The sequence below is a fragment of the Bombina bombina genome, chromosome 7 (genome assembly GCF_027579735.1).
Source record: "Bombina bombina isolate aBomBom1 chromosome 7, aBomBom1.pri, whole genome shotgun sequence".
NCBI lineage: Eukaryota > Metazoa > Chordata > Amphibia > Anura > Bombinatoridae > Bombina > Bombina bombina.
The window spans coordinates 413,450,736-413,474,145 of NC_069505.1; the positions used below are offsets into that span (position 1 = coordinate 413,450,736).

The following is a 23,410-nucleotide window of genomic DNA, read 5'->3' on the forward strand; positions in this document are numbered from 1 at the left end:
GGGGAGCATGCATCTGTCATGGGATCTAATATGAGCATTTAGCTGGGGGCATGCATCTGGCCTGGGATCTAATATGAACATATAGCTGGGGGCATGCATCTTGCCTGGGATCTAATATGAGCATTTAGCTGGGGTGATGTATCTGGCCTGGGATCTAATATGAGCATTTAGCTGGGGTCATGTATCTGCCCTGGGATCATATGAGCATTTAGCTGGGGTCATGCATCTGGCCTGGAATCTAATATGAACATATAGCTGGGGGCATGCATCTGGCCTGGGATCTAATATGAGCATTTAGCTGGGGTCATGTATTTGGCCTCGGATCTAATATGAGCATTTAGCTGGGGTGATGTATCTGGCCTGGGATCTAATATGAGCATTTAGCTGGGGACATGCATCTGGCCTGGGATCTAATATGAACATATAGCTGGGGGCATGCATCTGGCCTGGGATCTAATATGATCATTTAGCTGGGGTCATGTATCTGGCCTGGAATCTAATATGAGCATATAGCTGGGTTCATGTATCTGGCCTGGGATCAAATAATAGCATATAGCTGGGGGCATGCATCTGGCCTGGGATCTAATATGGACATTTAGCTGTGGTCATGTATCTGGCCTGGGATCTAATATGAGCATTTAGCTGGGGTCATGCATCTGGCCTGGGATCTAATATGAGCATTTAGCTGAGGTCATGCATCTGGCCTGGGATCTAATATGGGCATTTAGCTGGGGTCATGTATCTGGCCTGGGATCTAATATGGGCATGAATCTATATTGGGTGTGATAGGGGAATATATCTATTATATTAAAATAAAATGAAGTAACTCACAATCAGTGATCAATCACAAAAAAATATAGATCAAAGCATATGTTCATATCAGACCATAGTCCTGCTAAGTATATAGATTTTTTTCCCAAGGCTGATGTTAATTACCAGTCCAGCCATGTTATGTTTAGCCGGTTAACAAGGGAACTGGAAAAGCTTTATGACAAAGAAAAACAGTCTGGCATTAAAAAATCAGCATTCTTTAATAACTGGTTATTGTGTATATAGAAATATTCCATATAGTGCAGGACTGATTTTTCAAATTTTTATTCTGGGTGAAGGGAAATACTTTGCCAGGACTGAGTTCTGATTTTTGGGTTCCTCTAATCTTACGCGGTGTTGCAGATTGGTTCTATGCTCCTTTAGGTAAGCTCTGTCATTCTTAACGAGTTTCACTCTTCGGCTTAGTGACCTTTTGCTCAGGTTTGGCTCTGAAGAACCACTCAGCCCAAGATCCATCATAGATTGCTGTGTCGTCTTTTCCCAGAAGGTAAGAGGCCAATGCCAATTGGCAAGCAGTGACACCCCGTCTGCAGGTGATAGTCAACGGTTTGCTTAGGTCAATCCCATTCTCCTTAAAGAGATTTTTTATTTCATCCAGGGACTTCTCGTACCCTTCCTCTGTCAGAAAGCTTGTGAATGGAAGGTTACTAGATCCACGGATATGTCCAGGGTCGATGCCTAGAGAAGATGACAAAACAAGGTTGAATAAATTGGTAAATCATAAAAACGGGTATGATTTTAAATCAAGATAAATTAGCTCATAGTTCATTAAAGAGATATGAAAAAGAACATTTTTTTTTCATGTTTCAGGTAGAGCACACAATTTTAACCATTTGAGTGCTAAGCACTTTCCCACCTGGGTGCTAAAATTTTTTTTTTAAATATATATTTTTAACTTTTTTATTTTTTTCCCCAGATCCCCAAGACTTACAATGTTGGAAAGGTTAGGCGATTACCTTTCCAACGGTGGGTCTTGGGAGTCTGTAGCTGCTTAGATGCCTGAGATACAGGCATCTAAGCAGCATGCCCCCTGCTCCTATACTTAACGTTGTTAATTTTAAATAAAGTTGCACAGTGACGTCATCACGTCATTGCGTGTGACGTCACTGCGCATAACGTGAAGCCCCGGCGATGCCTGTCACTATGCAGGGCCGATTGCTGGGGTAGGAGCGGGTGGGAGCCCCCAGATCTCCCTCAAGGTGGGAGAGTGCCAGCGACGACTCTGAGCCGTCGTTAGCACCAGAGTGGGAAACTCTGCGACTGCTCAGAGCCGACGTTAGCACTTTCCAGTTTACTTCTGTTATCTAATGTGCTTTGTTCTCTTGCTATCCTTTGTTGAAAAACATAACTAACTAAGCTAAGGGACAGCAATTCCTTACTGGGAGCTAGCAATATTCATATTTTCATTTTGGGTTTGTGCATATTAGAACAGGCAATGGGTCTTGCACTTATGAAAATATGTGATTGGGTTAGCGCAAAGGTGACTATGTGATCATGTTTGTGTGAGAGTGAGGTGTTAGGTTTTTTCCATTTTTTTTTCTCCATTACCTTCTATAGGGAAAAACGTGAATGTGCACGCGATAATCTAAGTTCGGATTTTTGCGCCAAAATCTTACTTCTAGCACAATTAACGCTCAAGCGTTAAAGGGACAGTCAACACCCGCGCTAACTTAAGGCCATACCATAGATCCGGAATAGAAGATGCAGCTACACCGCATTGATGTTGATGAGCTCTAATGGTATTTGAGAAATAACCAAAAATACATAAGCTTATTCCTTGAAAATATGGCTGCCAAACTCCTCCCCCTCCTCCTTCGTCCTTTTCTCTGATGTTTTCAGATGCTCGTCGTTCATTTTTTCAAAGGATGATGGTTCTGTTTTGATAATGCACATGCGCATTATCTTCTGCACGCTCGCAAACCGACCGAGGATGTCATTGCGATTGGAGGATTCAATTAAAAAGAAGGTTTATACGTAAAAGTGGGGGGAGTTTGGCAGCCATAGTTTATAGGAATACATTTTCGGTGATTACTCTAATACCGTTAGAGCTCATCAACATCGATGCGGTGTAGCTGCATCTTCTATTTCGGATCTATGGTATGGCCTTAAGTTACCGAGGGTGTTGACTGTCCCTTTAATTAGCGCTCCACTTGTAATCTGGCACTATATGTTTAATCAATCTAAACCATATATTGATATAAACATCTAAACGTCTATAGCCATTTTAGAGTGTATTGCACACGCGCAACATAATAGAGTTATTACAAACCGTCTTGGAATACTGGCAAACATGTCAAAAAGGCCAGTTTTACACTTTATCAACAACCTTCGTGTGTTGGATTCAATGTGTTCATTTTGTTGCAGAAATAAAGTGCAAAACCCATAGTGGGACTGCTGTGATTGCTGAAACCATTACTGTGCATCGCATGGGTTTTACCGCTATCCGCTCATATCTGATCAGAACTTGAAAATAAAACAGATCAGGAGCCAAAAATCAACCAAAACACAACAGCAAAAACCTCTAATAACAGGATAGGAAGGATTAAAATCGATCCCATAGTAAACTGGGGTCAGTAATGTAAAAGTCACATGTTGTAACAAATAAGAGCAAATCATATTTACATGAGAATGTCCCTTTAAGTAGAATGTTCCTTTAAAGGGACAGTGTACTGTAAAATGTCCCCTTTAAGATGTCCCCAATGATCCATTTACCTGCTATAATGTATTAAACTGTTTACAAATAGATCCTTTATCTTTATTTTTCATATAAAATAGCTGCTTTTCTGTTGAAACCACCACCTATACTGAGAAATGAAATACTAAAGTATTATCTCTAGATAACCTATGTTAACAAGAGACAGCAACTGTAATCATCCTACTAGTGGGGAGAGAGAGGGAATAGATAAGTACTAACATTTTCATTTTCAATTGCTCTCTCTAAGTATTGGCTTTGTGTATACAGGGAGAGATAAGATTAGGGGGTCTTTGTGTATATACAGAAGTATAAAATAACAAAAAGTTCTCCCTGCAAGCTCCGTCCAATTGAATGGGATCTGGACTGTTTTATGTGAGTACATCCAGCTGTTTCATATACAAAAGTAAACCAAAAGGAGCAGACTCCCATACATTGTATATTCTGCTGCTGGTATATCAAGTCAATGTAAACAAATTAAGGAGAAAACTATTTTACAGTGCCCTGTCCTTTTAAGCCCTGGTTAGGCACAGCAATAAGTAAGCATTGGTAGCAGCAACAACTTATAGTTTTACTGGCGACAGCTGGGTGTTTACATTATGAGAGGTTATGATTTAAAGGTCTCAGACACAGACAGAAAGGGCTGCTGCCCGCACCTCTATAGGACGCTGCTGACTACACAGAAATCACAGCTGTAACCTCCCCATGTGCACAGTTTATGATCAGGGGCGCGATCCGATATCGATCGCAGTTTGCGGCGCAAGCGAGGGAACCGGCGTCGCCCGCAGTTTCAGCTCGCAACTCGAGCCATCCCATATAGGTCGCCGTCAGATGCTAACGTGCCGTAAGTCTGACAAACCAGCGATGTCCAGAAATCTGCGTAAGTACAAATTTCTGGCGTCGCCAGTGACTTGCGCCACGTTAGAATCTGCCGGCGCCTATAAAACCTGACTAAAGTCTAAAACACCCGCACTGTCTAACACGCCTCCCTAACATAGCCCCCACTGTCTAACACGCCTCCCTAACATAGCCCGCACTGTCTAACACGCCTCCCTAACATAGCCCGCACTGTCTAACCCTCTATCCGCTATCCCCCCTCACTAGCCTAACAATAAAAAAGCTATTAACCCCTAAACCGCCGCTCCCGTACCCCGCCGCCAGCTATATTATATCTATAACCCCCTAAAGTGAGCCCCTAACACCGCCGCCATCTATATTAAAATTATTAACCCCTAATGTAAGCCCCTTACACCGCCGCCATCTCTATTAAAATGATTAACCCCTAATTTAATCTACCTACCCCGCCGCCAGCTATATTATCTATATTAACCCTAAGTATATTATAGTTAATATAGGTATTACATTATATATATTAACTATATTAACCCTAATTATATTAGGGTTAATATAGTTAATATAGTTACTATAGTATTTATATTAACTATATTAACTCTATCTAACCCTAACTAAATTTATATTAAATTAATCTAATTCATTTATAAACTAAAATGTTCCTATTTAAATCTAAATACTTACCTATAAAATAAACCCTAAGATAGCTACAATATAATTAATAATTACATTGTAGCTATGTTAGGGTTAATATTTATTTTACAGGTAAATTGTTAATTATTTTAACTAGGTATAATAGATATTAAATAGTTATTAACTATTTAATATCTACCTAGTTAAAATAATTACCCAATTACCTGTAAAATAAATCCTAACCTAAGTTACAAATACACCTACACTATCAATAAATTTAATAAACTACTAACATCTATCTAAAAATACAATTAAATTAACTAAACTAAATTACAAAAAAAAACAAACACTAAATTACAAAAAATAAAAAAAAGATTACAAGATATTTAAGCTAATTACACCTATTCTAAGCCCCCTAATAAAATAATAAACCCCCAAAATAAAAAAAATTCCCTGCCCTATTCTAAATTCAACAAATTTCAAAGCTCTTTACCTTACCAGCCCTTAAAAGGGCCTTTTGTGGGGCATGCCCCAAAGAATTCAGCTCTTTTGCATACAAGAAATACAATACCCCCCCCCATTACAACCCACCACCCACATACCCCTATTCTAAACCCACCCAAACCCCCCTTAAAAAAGCCTAACACTACCCCCCTGAAGATCTCCCTACCTTGTCTTCACCACACCGGGCCGAACTCCTGATCCGATCCGGGCGATGTCTTCCTCCAAGCGGCAAAGAAGAATTCTTCCTCCGGCGACGTCTTCCTCCAAGCGGCAGCAAAGTCTTCATTCTTCCGGCGGCATCTTCAATCTTCTTTCTTCGCTCCGCCGCCGCGGAGCATCCATCCCGGCCGACTGCTGAACTTGGAATGATGTACCTTTAAATGACGTCATCCAAGATGGCGTCCGCCGAATTCCGATTGGCTGATAGGATTCTATCAGCCAATCGGAATTAAGTTAAAAAAATCTGATTGGCTGATTGAATCAGCCAATCAGATTCAAGTTCAATCCGATTGGCTGATCCAATCAGCCAATCAGATTGAGCTCGCATTCTATTGGCTGATCGGAACAGTCAATAGAATGCGAGCTCAGTCTGATTGGCTGATTGGATCAGCCAATCGGATTGAACTTGAATCTGATTGGCTGATTCAATCAGCCAATCAGATTTTTTTAACTTAATTCCGATTGGCTGATAGAATCCTATCAGCCAATCGGAATTCGGCGGACGCCATCTTTGATGACGTCATTTAAAGGTACATCATTCCAAGTTCAGCAGTCGGCCGGGATGGATGCTCCGCGGCGGCTGAGCGAAGAAAGAAGATTGAAGATGCCGCCGGAAGAATGAAGACTTTGCTGCCGCTTGGAGGAAGACGTCGCCGGAGGAAGAATTCTTCTTTGCCGCTTGGAGGAAGACATCGCCCGGATCGGATCAGGAGTTCGGCCCGGTGTGGTGAAGACAAGGTAGGGAGATCTTCAGGGGGGTAGTGTTAGGCTTTTTTAAGGGGGGTTTGGGTGGGTTTAGAATAGGGGTATGTGGGTGGTGGGTTGTAATGGGGGGGGGGTATTGTATTTCTTGTATGCAAAAGAGCTGAATTCTTTGGGGCATGCCCCACAAAAGGCCCTTTTAAGGGCTGGTAAGGTAAAGAGCTTTGAAATTTGTTGAATTTAGAATAGGGCAGGGAATTTTTTTTATTTTGGGGGTTTATTATTTTATTAGGGGGCTTAGAATAGGTGTAATTAGCTTAAATATCTTGTAATCTTTTTTTTATTTTTTGTAATTTAGTGTTTTTTTTTTTTTTGTAATTTAGTTTAGTTAATTTAATTGTATTTTTAGATAGATGTTAGTAGTTTATTAAATTTATTGATAGTGTAGGTGTATTTGTAACTTAGGTTAGGATTTATTTTACAGGTAATTGGGTAATTATTTTAACTAGGTAGATATTAAATAGTTAATAACTATTTAATATCTATTATACCTAGTTAAAATAATTAACAATTTACCTGTAAAATAAATATTAACCCTAACATAGCTACAATGTAATTATTAATTATATTGTAGCTATCTTAGGGTTTATTTTATAGGTAAGTATTTAGATTTAAATAGGAACATTTTAGTTTATAAATGAATTAGATTAATTTAATATAAATTTAGTTAGGGTTAGATAGAGTTAATATAGTTAATATAAATACTATAGTAACTATATTAACTATATTAACCCTAATATAATTAGGGTTAATATAGTTAATATATATAATGTAATACCTATATTAACTATAATATACTTAGGGTTAATATAGATAATATAGCTGGCGGCGGGGTAGGTAGATTAAATTAGGGGTTAATCATTTTAATAGAGATGGCGGCGGTGTAAGGGGCTTACATTAGGGGTTAATCATTTTTATATAGGTGGCGGCGGTGTAAGGGGTCAGATTAGGGGATAGATAAGGTAGATGGCGGCGGTTTTAGAGGCTCACAGTAGGGGGTTAGTTTATGTAGATGGCGGCGGGGTCCGGGAGCGGCGGTTTAGGGGGTAATAACTTTATTAGGGATTTCGGGGGGGGGGGGGATCGCGGTTGACAGGTAGATAGACATTGCGCATGCGTTAGGTGTTAGGTTTATTTTAGCAGATCGCGGTTGACAGGGAGATAGACATTGCGCATGCGTTAGGTGTTAGGTTTATTTTCTAGTTAGTTTAGGGAGTTACGGGGCTCCAATAGTCAGCGTAAGGCTTCTTACGGCTGCTTTTTGTGGCGAGGTGAAAATGGAGTAAGTTTTCTCCATTTTCGCCACGTAAGTCCTTACGCTGCATATTGGATACCAAACTGCGCGGGTTTGGTATACCTGCCTATGGCCCAAAAAACTGCGGGCGACGGCAGAAATATACGCGCGTAACTTCTAGGTTACGCCGTATATGTGATACCAAATCCGCGCAAATATTGGCGTCGCCGGCTTTTGCGGGCGACGCTTTATATCGGATCGACCCCCAGGTTTTATTGTCCAGTAGCTCCTCATTTGCTATTTACAAGTTTTTGTATAAGCAGAAGGTAACCATTAACCTGATTGTGATATACAGAGTTCACCTTTGTGGATCAAACATCATTCAGGTCCATAAATAAAGAAATAAGGCTACAAAACCCCCAAAAAGTAATTGTGTAGTTTATAGACAGAGCTCTGCTGATCTGAACTTAACAGAACATAAAAGTGCAAAAAGACTATGATCTATAGATCTATTTTCTTTACTTTTTGTGTGTTCTTTGATTTAGTTTATATGTTTTTACTTAAAGGGACAGTCAACCCTAAAATTGTTATTGTTTAAAAATTTAGGCCTAGATTTGGAGTTCGGCGGTAAAAGGGCTGTTAACGCTCCGCGGGTTTTTTTCTGGCCGCACCATAAATTTAACTCTGGTATCGAGAGTTAAAACAAATGCTGCGTTAGGCTCCAAAAAAGGAGCGTAGAGCATATTTACCGCAAATGCAACTCTCGATACCAGAGTTGCTTACGGACGCGGCCGGCATCAAAAACGTGCTCGTGCACGATTCTCCCATAGGAAACAATGGGGCAGTTTGAGCTGAAAAAAAACCTAACACCTGCAAAAAAGCAGCGTTCAGCTCTTAACGCAGCCCCATTGTTTCCTATGGGGAAACACTTCCTACGTCTGCACCTAACACTCTAACATGTACCCCGAGTCTAAACACCCCTAACCTTACACTTATTAACCCCTAATCTGCCGCCCCCGCTATCGCTGACCCCTGCATTACACTTTTAACCCCTAATCTGCCGCTCCGTAAACCGCCGCCACCTACGTTATCCCTATGTACCCCTAATCTGCTGCCCTAACATCGCCGACCCCTATGTTATATTTATTAACCCCTAATCTGCCCCCCACAACGTCGCCGACACCTGCCTACACTTATTAACCCCTAATCTGCCGAGCGGACCTGAGCGCTACTATAATAAAGTTATTAACCCCTAATCCGCCTCACTAACCCTATCATAAATAGTATTAACCCCTAATCTGCCCTCCCTAACATCGCCGACACCTACCTTCAATTATTAACCCCTAATCTGCCGACCGGAGCTCACCGCTATTCTAATAAATGTATTAACCCCTAAAGCTAAGTCTAACCCTAACACTAACACCCCCCTAAGTTAAATATAATTTTTATCTAACGAAATAAATTAACTCTTATTAAATAAATGATTCCTATTTAAAGCTAAATACTTACCTGTAAAATAAATCCTAATATAGCTACAATATAAATTATAATTATATTATAGCTATTTTAGGATTAATATTTATTTTACAGGCAACTTTGTAATTATTTTAACCAGGTACAATAGCTATTAAATAGTTAAGAACTATTTAATAGTTACCTAGTTAAAATAATAACAAATTTACCTGTAAAATAAATCCTAACCTAAGATATAATTAAACCTAACACTACCCTATCAATAAAATAATTAAACTACCTACAATTACCTACAATTAACCTAACACTACACTATCAATAAATTAATTAAACACAATTCCTACAAATAAATATAATTAAATAAACTATCTAAAGTACAAAAAATAAAAAAGAACTAAGTTACAGAAAATAATAAAATATTTACAAACATAAGAAAAATATTACAACAATTTTAAACTAATTACACCTACTCTAAGCCCCCTAATAAAATAACAAAGCCCCCCAAAATAAAAAATTCCCTACCCTATTCTAAAATACAAATATTACAAGCTCTTTTACCTTACCAGCCCTGAACAGGGCCCTTTGCGGGGCATGCCCCAAGAATTTCAGCTCTTTTGCCTGTAAAAAAAAACATACAATACCCCCCCCCAACATTACAACCCACCACCCACATACCCCTAATCTAACCCAAACCCCCCTTAAATAAACCTAACACTACCCCCCTGATGATCTTCCTACCTTGTCTTCACCATGCCAGGTTCACCGATCCGTCCTGGCTCCAAGATCTTCATCCAACCCAAGCGGGGGCTAGACATCCACTGAAGAAGTCCAGAAGAGGGTCCAAAGTCTTCCTCCTATCCGGCAAGAAGAGGACATCCGGACCGGCAAACATCTTCTCCAAGCGGCATCTTCTATCTTCTTCCATCCGATGACGACCGGCTCCATCTTGAAGACCTCCAGCGCGGATCCATCCTCTTCTTCCGACGACTAGACGACGAATGACGGTTCCTTTAAGGGACGTCATCCAAGATGGCGTCCCTCGAATTCCGATTGGCTGATAGGATTCTATCAGCCAATCGGAATTAAGGTAGGAATTTTCTGATTGGCTGATGGAATCAGCCAATCAGAATATAGTTCAATCCGATTGGCTGATCCAATCAGCCAATCAGATTGAGCTCGCATTCTATTGGCTGTTCCGATCAGCCAATAGAATGCGAGCTCAATCTGATTGGCTGATTGGATCAGCCAATCGGATTGAACTATATTCTGATTGGCTGATTCCATCAGCCAATCAGAAAATTCCTACCTTAATTCCGATTGGCTGATAGAATCCTATCAGCCAATCGGAATTCGAGGGACGCCATCTTGGATGACGTCCCTTAAAGGAACCGTCATTCGTCGTCTAGTCGTCGGAAGAAGAGGATGGATCCGCGCTGGAGGTCTTCAAGATGGAGCCGGTCGTCATCGGATGGAAGAAGATAGAAGATGCCGCTTGGAGAAGATGTTTGCCGGTCCGGATGTCCTCTTCTTGCCGGATAGGAGGAAGACTTTGGACCCTCTTCTGGACTTCTTCAGTGGATGTCTAGCCCCCGCTTGGGTTGGATGAAGATCTTGGAGCCAGGACGGATCGGTGAACCTGGCATGGTGAAGACAAGGTAGGAAGATCATCAGGGGGGTAGTGTTAGGTTTATTTAAGGGGGGTTTGGGTTAGATTAGGGGTATGTGGGTGGTGGGTTGTAATGTTGGGGGGGGGTATTGTATGTTTTTTTTTACAGGCAAAAGAGCTGAACTTCTTGGGGCATGCCCCGCAAAGGGCCCTGTTCAGGGCTGGTAAGGTAAAAGAGCTTGTAATATTTGTATTTTAGAATAGGGTAGGGAATTTTTTATTTTGGGGGGCTTTGTTATTTTATTAGGGGGCTTAGAGTAGGTGTAATTAGTTTAAAATTGTTGTAATATTTTTCTTATGTTTGTAAATATTTTATTATTTTCTGTAACTTAGTTCTTTTTTATTTTTTGTACTTTAGATAGTTTATTTAATTGTATTTATTTGTAGCAATTGTGTTTAATTTATTTATTGATAGTGTAGTGTTAGGTTAATTGTAGGTAATTGTAGGTAGTTTATTTAATTATTTTATTGATAGGGTAGTGTTAGGTTTAATTATATCTTAGGTTAGGATTTATTTTACAGGTAAATTTGTTATTATTTTAACTAGGTAACTATTAAATAGTTCTTAACTATTTAATAGCTATTGTACCTGGTTAAAATAATTACAAAGTTGCCTGTAAAATAAATATTAATCCTAAAATAGCTATAATATAATTATAATTTATATTGTAGCTATATTAGGGTTTATTTTACAGGTAAGTATTTAGCTTTAAATAGGAATTATTTATTTAATAAGAGTTAATTTATTTCGTTAGATAAAAATTATATTTAACTTAGGGGGGTGTTAGTGTTAGGGTTAGACTTAGCTTTAGGGGTTAATACATTTATTAGAATAGCGGTGAGCTCCGGTCGGCAGATTAGGGGTTAATAATTGAAGGTAGGTGTCGGCGATGTTAGGGAGGGCAGATTAGGGGTTAATACTATTTATGATAGGGTTAGTGAGGCGGATTAGGGGTTAATAACTTTATTATAGTAGCGCTCAGGTCCGCTCGGCAGATTAGGGGTTAATAAGTGTAGGTAGGTGTCGGCGACGTTGAGGGGGGCAGATTAGGGGTTAATAAATATAACATAGGGGTCGGCGATGTTAGGGGTAGCAGATTAGGGGTACATAGGGATAACGTAGGTGGCGGCGATTTGCGGTCGGAAGATTAGGGGTTAATTATTTTAAGTAGCTTGCGGCGACGTTGTGGGGGGCAAGTTAGGGGTTAATAGATATAATACAGGGGTCGGCGGTGTTAGGGGCAGCAGATTAGGGGTACATAAGTATAACGTAGGTGGCGGTCGGCAGATTAGGGGTTAAAAATTTTAATCGAGTGGCGGCGATGTGGGGGGACCTCGGTTTAGGGGTACATAGGTAGTTTATGGGTGTTAGTGTACTTTAGGGTACAGTAGTTAAGAGCTTTATAAACCGGCGTTAGCCAGAAAGCTCTTAACTCCTGCTATTTTCAGGCGGCTGGAATCTTGTCGTTAGAGCTCTAACGCTCACTGCAGAAACGACTCTAAATACCAGCGTTAGGAAGATCCCATTGAAAAGATAGGCTACGCAAATGGCGTAGGGGGATCTGCGGTATGGAAAAGTCGCGGCTGTAAAGTGAGCGTTAGACCCTTTAATCACTGACTCCAAATACCAGCGGGCGGCCAAAACCAGTGTTAGGAGCCTCTAACGCTGGTTTTGACGGCTACCGCCGAACTCTAAATCTAGGCCTTAGATAACATCTTTACTACCCATTCCCCAGCTTTGCACAACTAACATTGTTATATTAATATACTTTATAACATTCAAACCTCTAAAGTTCTGCCTGTTTCTAAGCCACTACAGACAGCCTCTTAATCACTTGCTTTTTATTTTATTTTCACAACAGGAGACTGCTAGTTCATGTGGGCCATATATATAAAATTGTGCTCACTCCCCCCGTAAAGTTATTTAAGAGACAGCACAACACAGCACTAATTGGTTTAAATACAAATCAATAGATATAAATAAAAAGTCATGTGATCAGGGGGCTGTCAGAAGATGCTTAGATACAAGGTAATCACAGAGGTAAAAAGTATATTAATATAACTGAGATAAGGGGGCAGTCTGCAGTGGGTTAGATACAAGGTAATCACAGAGGTAAAAAGTATATTAATATAACTGAGATAAGGAGCAGTCTGCAGAGGCTTAGATACAAGGCAATCACAGAGGTAAAAAGTATATTAATATAACTGAGATAAGGAGCAGTCTGCAGAGGCTTAGATACAAGGTAATTACAGAGGTAAAAAGTATATTAATATAACTGAGATAAGGGGCAGTCTGCAGAGGCTTAGATACAGGGTAATCACAGAGGTAATAAGTATATTAATATAACTGAGATAAGGGGCAGTCTGCAGAGGCTTAGATACAGGGTAATCACAGAGGTAAAAAGTATATTAATATAACTGAGATAAAGGGCAGTCAGCAGAGGCTTAGATACAAGGTAATCACAGAGGTAAAACGTATATTAATATAACTGAGATAAGGAGCAGTCTGCAGAGGCTTAGATACAAGGTAATTACAGAGGTAAAAAGTATATTAATATAACTGAGATAAGGGGGCAGTCTGCAGAGGCTTAGATACAAGGTAATCACAGAGGTAAAAAGTATATTAATATAACTGAGATAAGGAGCAGTCTGCAGAGGCTTAGATACAAGGTAATCACAGAGGTAAAAAGTATATTAATATAACTGAGATAAGGAGCAGTCTGCAGAGAATTAGATACAGGGTAATCACAGAGGTAATACGTATATTAATATAACTGAGATAAGGGGGAGTTTGCAGAGGCTTAGATACAGGGTAATCACAGAGGTAAAAAGTATATTAATATAACTGAGATAAGGGGGCAGTCTGCAGAGGCTTAGATACAAGGTAATCACAGAGGTAAAAAGTATATTAATATAACTGAGATAAGGAGCAGTCTGCAGAGGCTTAGATACAAGGTAATCACAGAGGTAAAAAGTATATTAATATAACTGAGATAAGGAGCAGTCTGCAGAGGCTTAGATACAAGGTAATCACAGAGATAAAAAGTGTATTAATGTAACAGTGTTGGTTATTCAAAACTGGGGAATGGGTAATAAATATATATTTTTAAACAATAACAATTTTGGAGTTGACTGTCCTTTAAGGAGCACTGTTGAAGCAGGTTTTTTTTCACCATTTTAATTTGTTTGTTCTGTAAGGTTTTATGGCGCTTTTGTGACACCAGTAACGCTTGATAGTGGATCTCGTCCTATACAGCGAGAAGATAACAGCTGTGCGTTTGAATAGCTGAACTTGGAACTTTTGTGTGTGGTGAGTGGCAGTTACTCTTTGAATTGTGCAATTTCTAAGCTGCCCTTTGTTTCAGCAGGATATTAATTTCAACAGGTTTTATTGAAACAACGCCAATATCGGGCTAGATTACAAGTGGAGTGCTATTTAGAGCTTTTACTTACGCAAAAACACAGAAAGAAGGAAGCTTTTAAGGAGTGTGGGTTAGCGCACGCATTACAAGTTGAAAGTAAAATGTTGGCGTGCGTGTGCTAAATTCATAACATCAGATACAGGCCCGGACTAGCCATAGGGCATACAGGAAAGCTGAGGTCTAACTGATGTGGACTGCTCCACCTTCAAATGCCCAGGCCTATTTTTGGTCCCAGTCCAGTCCTGTTTCAATATCATGACCGCACTAACTTGTTCTCCCCATAGACTTCAATGGAGAGCGCAAACTGGAAGAAAACCTAGCACTTATTGCTTGAGCGCTAAACCGACAGGAGTTAAACCTACTGCACCAACCTGAAGGTGTTTATGAATATTCTACATTCCAATGTTCTTCACATTAAAGAAAATGTTCAATTTATTTTTCAATAGATATTTCTATATATACATAGGTAATAGAAGACAGCACTTACTGGGCTTAAAGAATAGCAATAGTAACTTTTATTTACGTGACCTTTCAGGGATAGCTCCCCTTCATCAGACCAACAATATATATATATATATATATATATATATATATATAATGTATTTTTGAAAAATCTCTCTCTCTCTACAGATATATCTTGGAATATCTATTTACAAATATGAAAAATTTACAGTACATCCACAGTAAAAAACATTTTTATTTATATATATATATATACACATATAAACAAAAATACACATGTATATAGCCCTTCCCATTCAAATACCATGTGATATACCATATACCTTTCAACCCTTATTACTTATATAATATTAATATGAATAATTTTTATAAGATAGTGTATATATGAGTGTAACTGTTAATTTTAACATATTTATGTCATGTTTAATGCAATATTTTTTAGCCATAACCTTTACGAGAGGTCTTCAGTACTGCTAACACGGTTAGTTGGCAGTGGTTTGTATTGCATCAGTGAAGACTTCATTTGTGTCATACAAGTTGTACATTGTCATGCACTGCTGACTCTCTGAGAGGTGGCGTTTGAATACAGGTGCATGGGGCACTCACAGCATATGTGCATATGCCACTGAAAAACACTAATAAAGAAGCAGTAATTAGAAGCATATTTGCAAATGGAAATATATTATAAAAATAAAAGTATATTGTAAAAATGCTTCTATTTAAATGTACCCATGCACATTTCATTTTTGACTTTTTTATCCCTTGAAAGGACACGGGTAACAAAAAACTGTACTTAATGTACAGAGTGAGAATCATATTCAATGTACAACCAAAATACATATCATACCAAAAAGGAGAAAATTGAATGTACACTTAATTTTCCAATTGTAAAATGAGTCTCACAACTTTGGCGAGTGGGATGAACAGGTGCATTCCTTGGGCGTGTCTGTTGGGAGTCCTCTTATAGGTTGTATTCTTTTAACATATTACACCTGCACATCTCGCTGTTTTATCATGTTAAATAAAAGCTACAAAATTGGTCTCAAAAAAATGTGCTTATGCACTGATAGAAAAACACATGTGTGTGAAATTAGAAAAGAATACAAGGTAAAGAATACTGAAAACTGTCACATTTTAAATGTATTTGCTTAAAGGGACTTTGAACCCACATTTTTTCTTTTGTGATTCAGAAAGAGCATGCAATTTTAAGCAACTTTCTAATTTACTCCTATTATCAAGTTTTCTTCCTTCTCTTGCTATCTTTATTTGAAAAAGAAGGCATCTAAGCTTTTATTGGTTTAGGACTCTGGACAGCACTTTTTTATTGGTGGGTGAATTTATTCACCAATCAGCAAGGACAACTCAGGCCGGCAGCTAAACTTACATTCTTGCATGTCAAATAAAGATACCAAGTAGATATGTGCATGATCGAAAAATTTGTTTCGGTTCGATTCAGATTTTTTAGAATTTCGGTTCGGATCAATTTGAATTCGGAAAAATTAGAATGGATTAGTTTCGGATTCATTTCGGATTAATTCGGATTCGAATAAATTCAGCTGGATTCGGTTTGATGTGTTAGACTAGTATTATGTACTGTATATTAGGTGTAACCCATAGTAGAGTGATATAACCTAATATACTGTACAATACTAGTGTAATCCATGGCCATCCGAATTTACCGAATAAATCCGAACTAATTCGGATTTATTCGATAGATTTGGCACTATTTTAATTCGGAAATTCGAATGGATCCGAATCTCCGAATTTTCTGAATTTCCGAATTGATCCGAAACGAATCGCACATGTCTAATACCAAGAGAATGAAGACATTTTGATAATAGGAGTAAATTAGAAAGTTGCTTAAAATTTCATGCGCTATCTGAATCACGAAAGAAAAATTTTGGGTTCAGTGTCCCTTTAAAAAAAAATGCTATCCTCGCTGGTTGCTTTGTGTCCCCCTGTGAATTTCTCCATTCCAGAAAGAGCAAAAAGACTTTCTATGAAACACAACTCACCACGGTTTCTTTCAGTAATATAATGAGCACTGCCTATGTGAAGGTCAGCATGATAGTTCTCTCCATGCTGATGAATATTTTAGAATTGGCCCTAACTTAAAGGGACAGTAAACTCAAAATTATTATTTCGTGAATTATATAGAGCATACAATTTTAAACAGCTTTCCAATTTACTTCTATTATCTAATCTGCTTCAATTTCTTTGTATCCTTTGTTGAATAGCATACTTAGGTATGCTCATTAGCAGCAATGCTACTGGGAACTATCTGCTGATTGGAGGCTGCACATATATGCCTCTTGTCATTTGCACACCTGACGTGCTCAGCTAGCTCCCAGTAGTGCATTGCTGCTCCTTCAACAAAGGAGAATGAAGCACATTTGATAACAGAAGTAAATACTGCAATACTGCATGCTCTGAATCGTGAAAGAAAAAAAGGGGTTTGAGTTCTTTATTAACACTTTCATTGCACAATAATACTTAGCAATCATCTCTGACAACAAAGATGAAAAATGAATATTCAGAACCCAACCAAGTCTTTACTTGTAGGAAAACTTGTAATTAAAAAGCATTGGCACATTTGTTAATATAAACATGCTGCCTTGTAATTATTTTCTTATGTAATATTATAGCTGAAACCTGTTCAGAAATGCATCTTTACATAATAGATTAATACTTTGGCTGCCATAGAAGGTTGCACTGTAAATTGGCTGATCCTCACGTATGCTTTTGTGTTAGATGCACTGAAGAAAACTAGCACATGAGTCTTCCTATGAGCAGAAGTTAAACACATATGTTAGGAATAAATTAAAATAATATTTTCTTAATACATCCCTTTAAAATATTTTTTTTAAATGTTGTTTTCATTTTGACATCCTGTTAATGTGGTTATTAAAAGAATATTAAACTCAAGTGGGGCACTAACTGTTGCATGTGAGCGATAAGGGGTATACCGTGGCTCTTTGACCACATCAGAAGTTGTTGTGCGTATTACGAGTTGAAAGTAAACGCGTTTGCTTGAGCACAATTGAATTCAACGCGTATTGGGTTAGTGTGACATCGGAGCTCTGGTTAACTGTTACGTGAGACAAAAAAGTTGCACAAAACACATAAAAATACATTTAAAAGTACAGTTACACTAATAGTAAAACTGTCTGATAAAATTGATTTTAAAAATAAATTGCATAAAAGTGATAAGTGCTCAAAGATATGAGATATCAGTTAGAAAAAAAGCATGCGAATGGATTTAACATTGAGATACATACATATACATGTCTAAATATTTACAAGTATGCATATATATATATATATATATATATATGTGTGTGTGTTTATTTGTGTTTACATATGTATTTGTGTTTTACTGTATATTTACTGTACATATTTAACATTCCAATATTCTTCACTTACAGGATAATGTCCTTTTTATTCTTAAAAACACACACACATAAAAAAAAAAAAAAAAAAAAAAAAAAAATACGGAAATAGGTCACTGGATTCTGCCTAGGCAGCTTACAAAATGCAAGTGGTTTTCCTGAGAAAAGCTCTCTATTCAAAGAGACCTTGAAACCGCAGAATCAAAAATAGAATTCACCCTACAGAATGAAAAAAAAAAAAAAAAAAAACACACACACATACATACCTATACCTGCATAACTATTCCTATAGATATATAGGCATAAATTTGTATTTTACATGAACAGTATCAGATCTATATAAAAATATATATTTAATAATAAAAAGTACAATATTTTTTATCCCTTGAAAGGACACAGGTAACAAAAAACTGTACTTAATGTACAGAGTGAGAATCATATTCAATGTACAACCAAAATACATATCATACCAAAAAGGAGAAAATTGAATGTACACTTAATTTTCCAATTGTAAAATGAGTCTCAAAACTTTGGCGAGTGGGATGAACAGGTGCATTCCTTGGGCGTGTCTGTTGGGAGTCCTCTTATAGGTTGTATTCTTTTTTAACATATTACACCTGCACATCTCGCTGTTTTATCACGCAATATAAAAGCTACAAAATTGGTCTAAAAAAATGTGCTTATGCACTGATAGAAAAACACATGTATGTGAAATTAGAAAAGAATACAAGGTAAAGAATACTGAAAACTGTCACATTTTAAATGTATTTGCTTAAAGGGACTCTGAACCCACATTTTTTCTTTCGTGATTCAGATAGAACAGCAATTTTAAGCAACTTTCTAATTTACTCCTATTATCAAGTTTTCTTCGTTCTCTTGCTCTCTTTATTTGAAAAAGAAGGCATCTAAGTTTTTTTAGTTCAGGACTCTGGACAGCACTTTTTTATTGGTGGGTGAATTTATCCACCAATCAGCAAGGACAACTCAGGCCGGCATCTAAACTTACATTCTTGCATTTCAAATAAAGATACCAAGTAGATATGTGCATGATCGAAAAATTAGTTTAGTTCGATTCAGATTTTATAGAATTTCGGTTCAGATCAATTTGAATTCGGAAAAATTAGAATGGATTCGTTTCGGATTCATTTTGGATTCATTCGGATTCGAATAAATTTGGCTGGATTCGGTTCGATTCGGTTTGGAAATTCGGAATTTCGGTATGTGTTAGGGGGGATGTGCTGTGTATTAGATTAGTATTATGTACTGTATATTAGATGTAACCCATAGCAGAGTGATATAACCAAATATACTGTACAATACTAGTGTAATCCATGGCCATCCGAATTTACAGAATAAATTCGAACTAATTCGGATTTATTCGGTAGATTTGGCACTATTTTAATTCGGAAATTTGAACGGATCCGAATCTCCGAATTTACCGAATTTTCTGAATTTCCGAATCTATCCGAAACGAATCTCACAAGAGAATGAAGACATTTTGATAATAGGAGTAAATTAGAAAGTTGCTTAAAATTTCATGCTCTATCTGAATCACGAAAGAAATTTTTTGGGTTCAGTGTCCCTTTAAAAAAAAAAAATGCTCTCCTCGCTGGTTGCTTTGTGTCCCCCTGTGAATTTCTCCATTCCAGAAAGAGCAAAAAGACTTTCTATGAAACACAACTCACCACGGTTTCTTTCAGTAATATAATGAGCACTGCCTATGTGAAGGTCAGCGTGATATTTCTCTCCATGCTGATGAATATTTTAGAATTGGCCCTAACTTAAAGGGACAGTAAACTCAAAATTATTATTTCGTGAATTATATAGAGCATACAATTTTAAACAGCTTTTCAATTTACTTCTATTATCTAATTTGCTTCAATTTCTTTGTATCCTTTGTTGAATAGCATACTTAGGTATGCTCAGTAGCAGCAATGCTACTGGGAACTATCTGCTGATTGGAGGCTGCACATATATGCCTCTTGTCATTTTCACACCTGACGTGCTCAGCTAGCTCCCAGTATTGCATTGCTGCTCCTTCAACAAAGGAGAATGAAGCAAATTTGATAACAGAAGTAAATACTGCAATACTGCATGCTCTGAATCGTGAAAGAAAAAAAGGGGTTTGAGTTCTTTATTAACACTTTCATTGCACAATAATACTTAGCAATCATCTCTGACAACAAAGATGAAAAATGAATATTCAGAACCCAACCAAGTCTTTACTTGTAGGAAAACTTGTAATTAAAAAGCATTGGCACATTTGTTAATATAAACATGCTGCCTTGTAATTATTTACTTTTGTAATATTATAGCTGAAACCTGTTCAGAAATGCATCTTTACATAATAGATTAATACTTTGGCTGCCATAGAAGGTTGCACTGTAAATTGGCTGATCCTCACGTATGCTTTTGCGTTAGATGCACTGAAGAAAACTAGCACATGAGTCTTCCTATGAGCAGAAGTTAAACACATATGTTAGGAATAAATTAAAATAATATTTTCTTAATACATCCCTTTAAAATATTTTTTTTTAAATGTTGTTTTCATTTTGACATCCTGTTAATGTGGTTATTAAAAGAATATTAAACTCAAGTGGGGCACTAACTGTTGCATGTGAGCGATAAGGGGTATATCGTGGCTCTTTGACCACATCAGACGTTGTTGTGCGTATTACGAGTTGAAAGTAAACGCGTTTGCTTGAGCACAATTGAATTCAACGCGTGTTGGGTTAGTGTGACATCGGCGCTCTGGTTAACTGTTACGTGAGACAAAAAAGTTGCACAAAACACATAAAAATACATTTAAAAGTACAGTTACACTAATAGTAAAACTGTCTGATAAAATTGATTTTAAAAATAAATTGCATAAAAGTGATAAGTGCTCAAAGATATGAGATATCAGTTAGAAAAAAAGCATGCAAATGGATTTAACATTGAGATACATACATATACATGTCTAAATATTTACAAGTATGCATATATATATATATATATATATATATGTGTGTGTTTATTTGTGTTTACATATGTATTTGTGTTTTACTGTATATTTACTGTACATATTTAACATTCCAATATTCTTCACTTACAGGATAATGTCCTTTTTATTCTTAAAAACACACACACATACATACCTATACCTGCATAACTATTCCTATAGATATATAGGCATAAATTTGTATTTTACATGAACAGTATCAGATCTATATAAAAATATATATTTAATAATAAAAAGTACAATATTTTCTAGGTAAAGAACATAGGAATGTAAAATATGCATTTTGCGCATCCTGTTTCACGATTTAGATTTTAATGCGGTCGGGTTAGCGCACAAGAAAACGTAATAATCTTAAGGCGCATTATTAAAAATATTACATATAAAATATAAGATAAGCTCTCTCAAGATTTTTTTTTTCCTAGGGAGTATTTTTTTGCACTGCTAACAAAATTATAGTTTTTAAATGATGTATTCTGTAGGCAGAACTTTCAATGCAGTGATCAGATTCTGATCCATACGTAAAAATGACTTTACTGTCCTTGTTAAAACATAGCTTTGTGATAACCTGTGGGCTATGGTCGTGGGCTGCACATACTTTCTGCTGCTGCCATACGGATATGAAAAGATCTGTCTGTTGACACCTCTGAGAATAGAGAGGGGTACATTTGTTATTGGGGACCCTAGGAGACACTAGCGCCTCCATAGATCCCTGTCCTGTACTCTTGGTCATTATAGAATGTTCCTCTCTCAGACTACAAACTGCACTTGAGTGTGGACTTTCTCACCTTCCCCTGGTTCTGGTTCTGTCCCCAAGAACCTCCCCTCTGAACGGGAATCCACCAGCTGAAACTTTTTAGAGTTCATATTCTCCTGAATGTCCTTAAACGTTTTCACTAGTGAGGGGTTCAGGACTGCGCGATAGGTTTCTGGTTTTGGTGTCACTGTCTCAGATGTCACTGGGAACCCACATTTTAACCAGTTCCTGAACCCTCCATCCAGAACTGAAACTTTATGGTGTCCAAACACCCGAAACATCCACCAGGCCCTGGGAGCGTAGTACATGCCTAAATTATCTGCATCATAAATCACAACATGGCTGTCATTGTTAATGCCAAGGTTGCCCACATAACTGGCAAAGTCAGCCTCACTGGGCAACATCACTTCATAAGGAGATGTCTTGTCTTTGCATTCATCTATATCAAAGTATAATGCTCCTGGGATGTGCTTCTCTTTAAACTCCTTGCGTCCATCTCTAACAGGTGGGAAGTAAAATGAGGCATCCAGAACACGTAGAGCTGGTCCAGTTTGGCCAGCCTGCATAGCACCAGCAAGCCACTTGATAGACACTAGAGTCTGGGAATACAGCTGCCTTGCCATGTTGGTTGTGCAGTGAGCAATGACTCAGTAAGTTAGGAAACTGTGTTGGTTAACAAGGCGGGTCACATGGTCACTATGACCCAGTCAGAGATCTTGGACGCAATTCAATATACTTTTGTTATTAACACATTTAACTGCTGGAATTTACTGCAATACTCAGCAGAGCTAATACCTGAAGGGACTGAACAAAATAAATTGTGTGTGTATATATATATATATATATATATATATATATATATATATAATGCAATATACAGTCCACAGCACTAGCAATTAAATAGCATTCTTCTTTATTAATCCAGAGACATATATATATATATATATATATATATATATATATATATATATATATATATATATATATATATATATATATATATATATATATATAAATAAATTAGATATAAATCTACATGTGCAATTTGCACAACATATCAATTACTAGATGTTTTCAAACCTGCCAACAACATTTCAGGGTGTTGATTCATTTTGTATATCTGGTCAAAGAATGTAGAATTGCAGAAAAAAATGACTAAACTGGTCCCTTTACTTTTCATTTATTTCTGAGGAAGTAGAAATTTATATTTATATATTTTTTTAAATATATTTTTTTGTATTGAGGTAATGAGCAATAATAACATAACAAGGATATGTGTCCAGGCACAAATTAAAATTGGTAAGGTCAAACATACATACATAGGGGACGAGGGAAAGGAAGGGGTGGGGAGGTAAGGGAAGGGAGGGGGGAGGAGGGCGGAGTCAATTAGATTGATTATCTAGTGAGGCCTTTAGATCTCCAGGCCTTTTGGGTATAAAGCAAATAGTGCTAAATCAGGGGGTGGAAGTACTGTTTAATGTAGCTATACATGCCTTCATGGAAGAAATACAACTGA

General features: G+C 37.4%; 1 protein-coding gene across 1 annotated transcript; it reads right to left on the minus strand.

The window, feature by feature from the left end:
• Nucleotides 1-1,007: 1,007 nt before the first annotated feature.
• TST (thiosulfate sulfurtransferase) lies at nt 1,008-22,522 on the minus strand. The gene is made up of 2 exons (XM_053689039.1): nt 21,926-22,522; nt 1,008-1,509 (listed from the first exon to the last, which is right to left on the minus strand). The coding sequence occupies exons 1-2, from the start codon at nt 22,515-22,517 to the stop codon at nt 1,211-1,213; spliced, it is 891 nt and encodes a 296-aa protein (XP_053545014.1). The 5' UTR covers nt 22,518-22,522; the 3' UTR covers nt 1,008-1,210.
• Nucleotides 22,523-23,410: the final 888 nt, after the last annotated feature.

Bases quoted from the DNA above. Each gene is read 5' to 3' on its own strand.
- TST (XM_053689039.1), bottom strand. From the start codon at position 22,517: ATGGCAAGGCAGCTGTATTCCCAGACTCTAGTGTCTATCAAGTGGCTT. The intron at 1,510-21,925 runs GTGAGAAAGTCC...CATCTTCTCTAG, and splicing joins AGAACCAGAACCAGGGGAAG to GCATCGACCCTGGACATATC.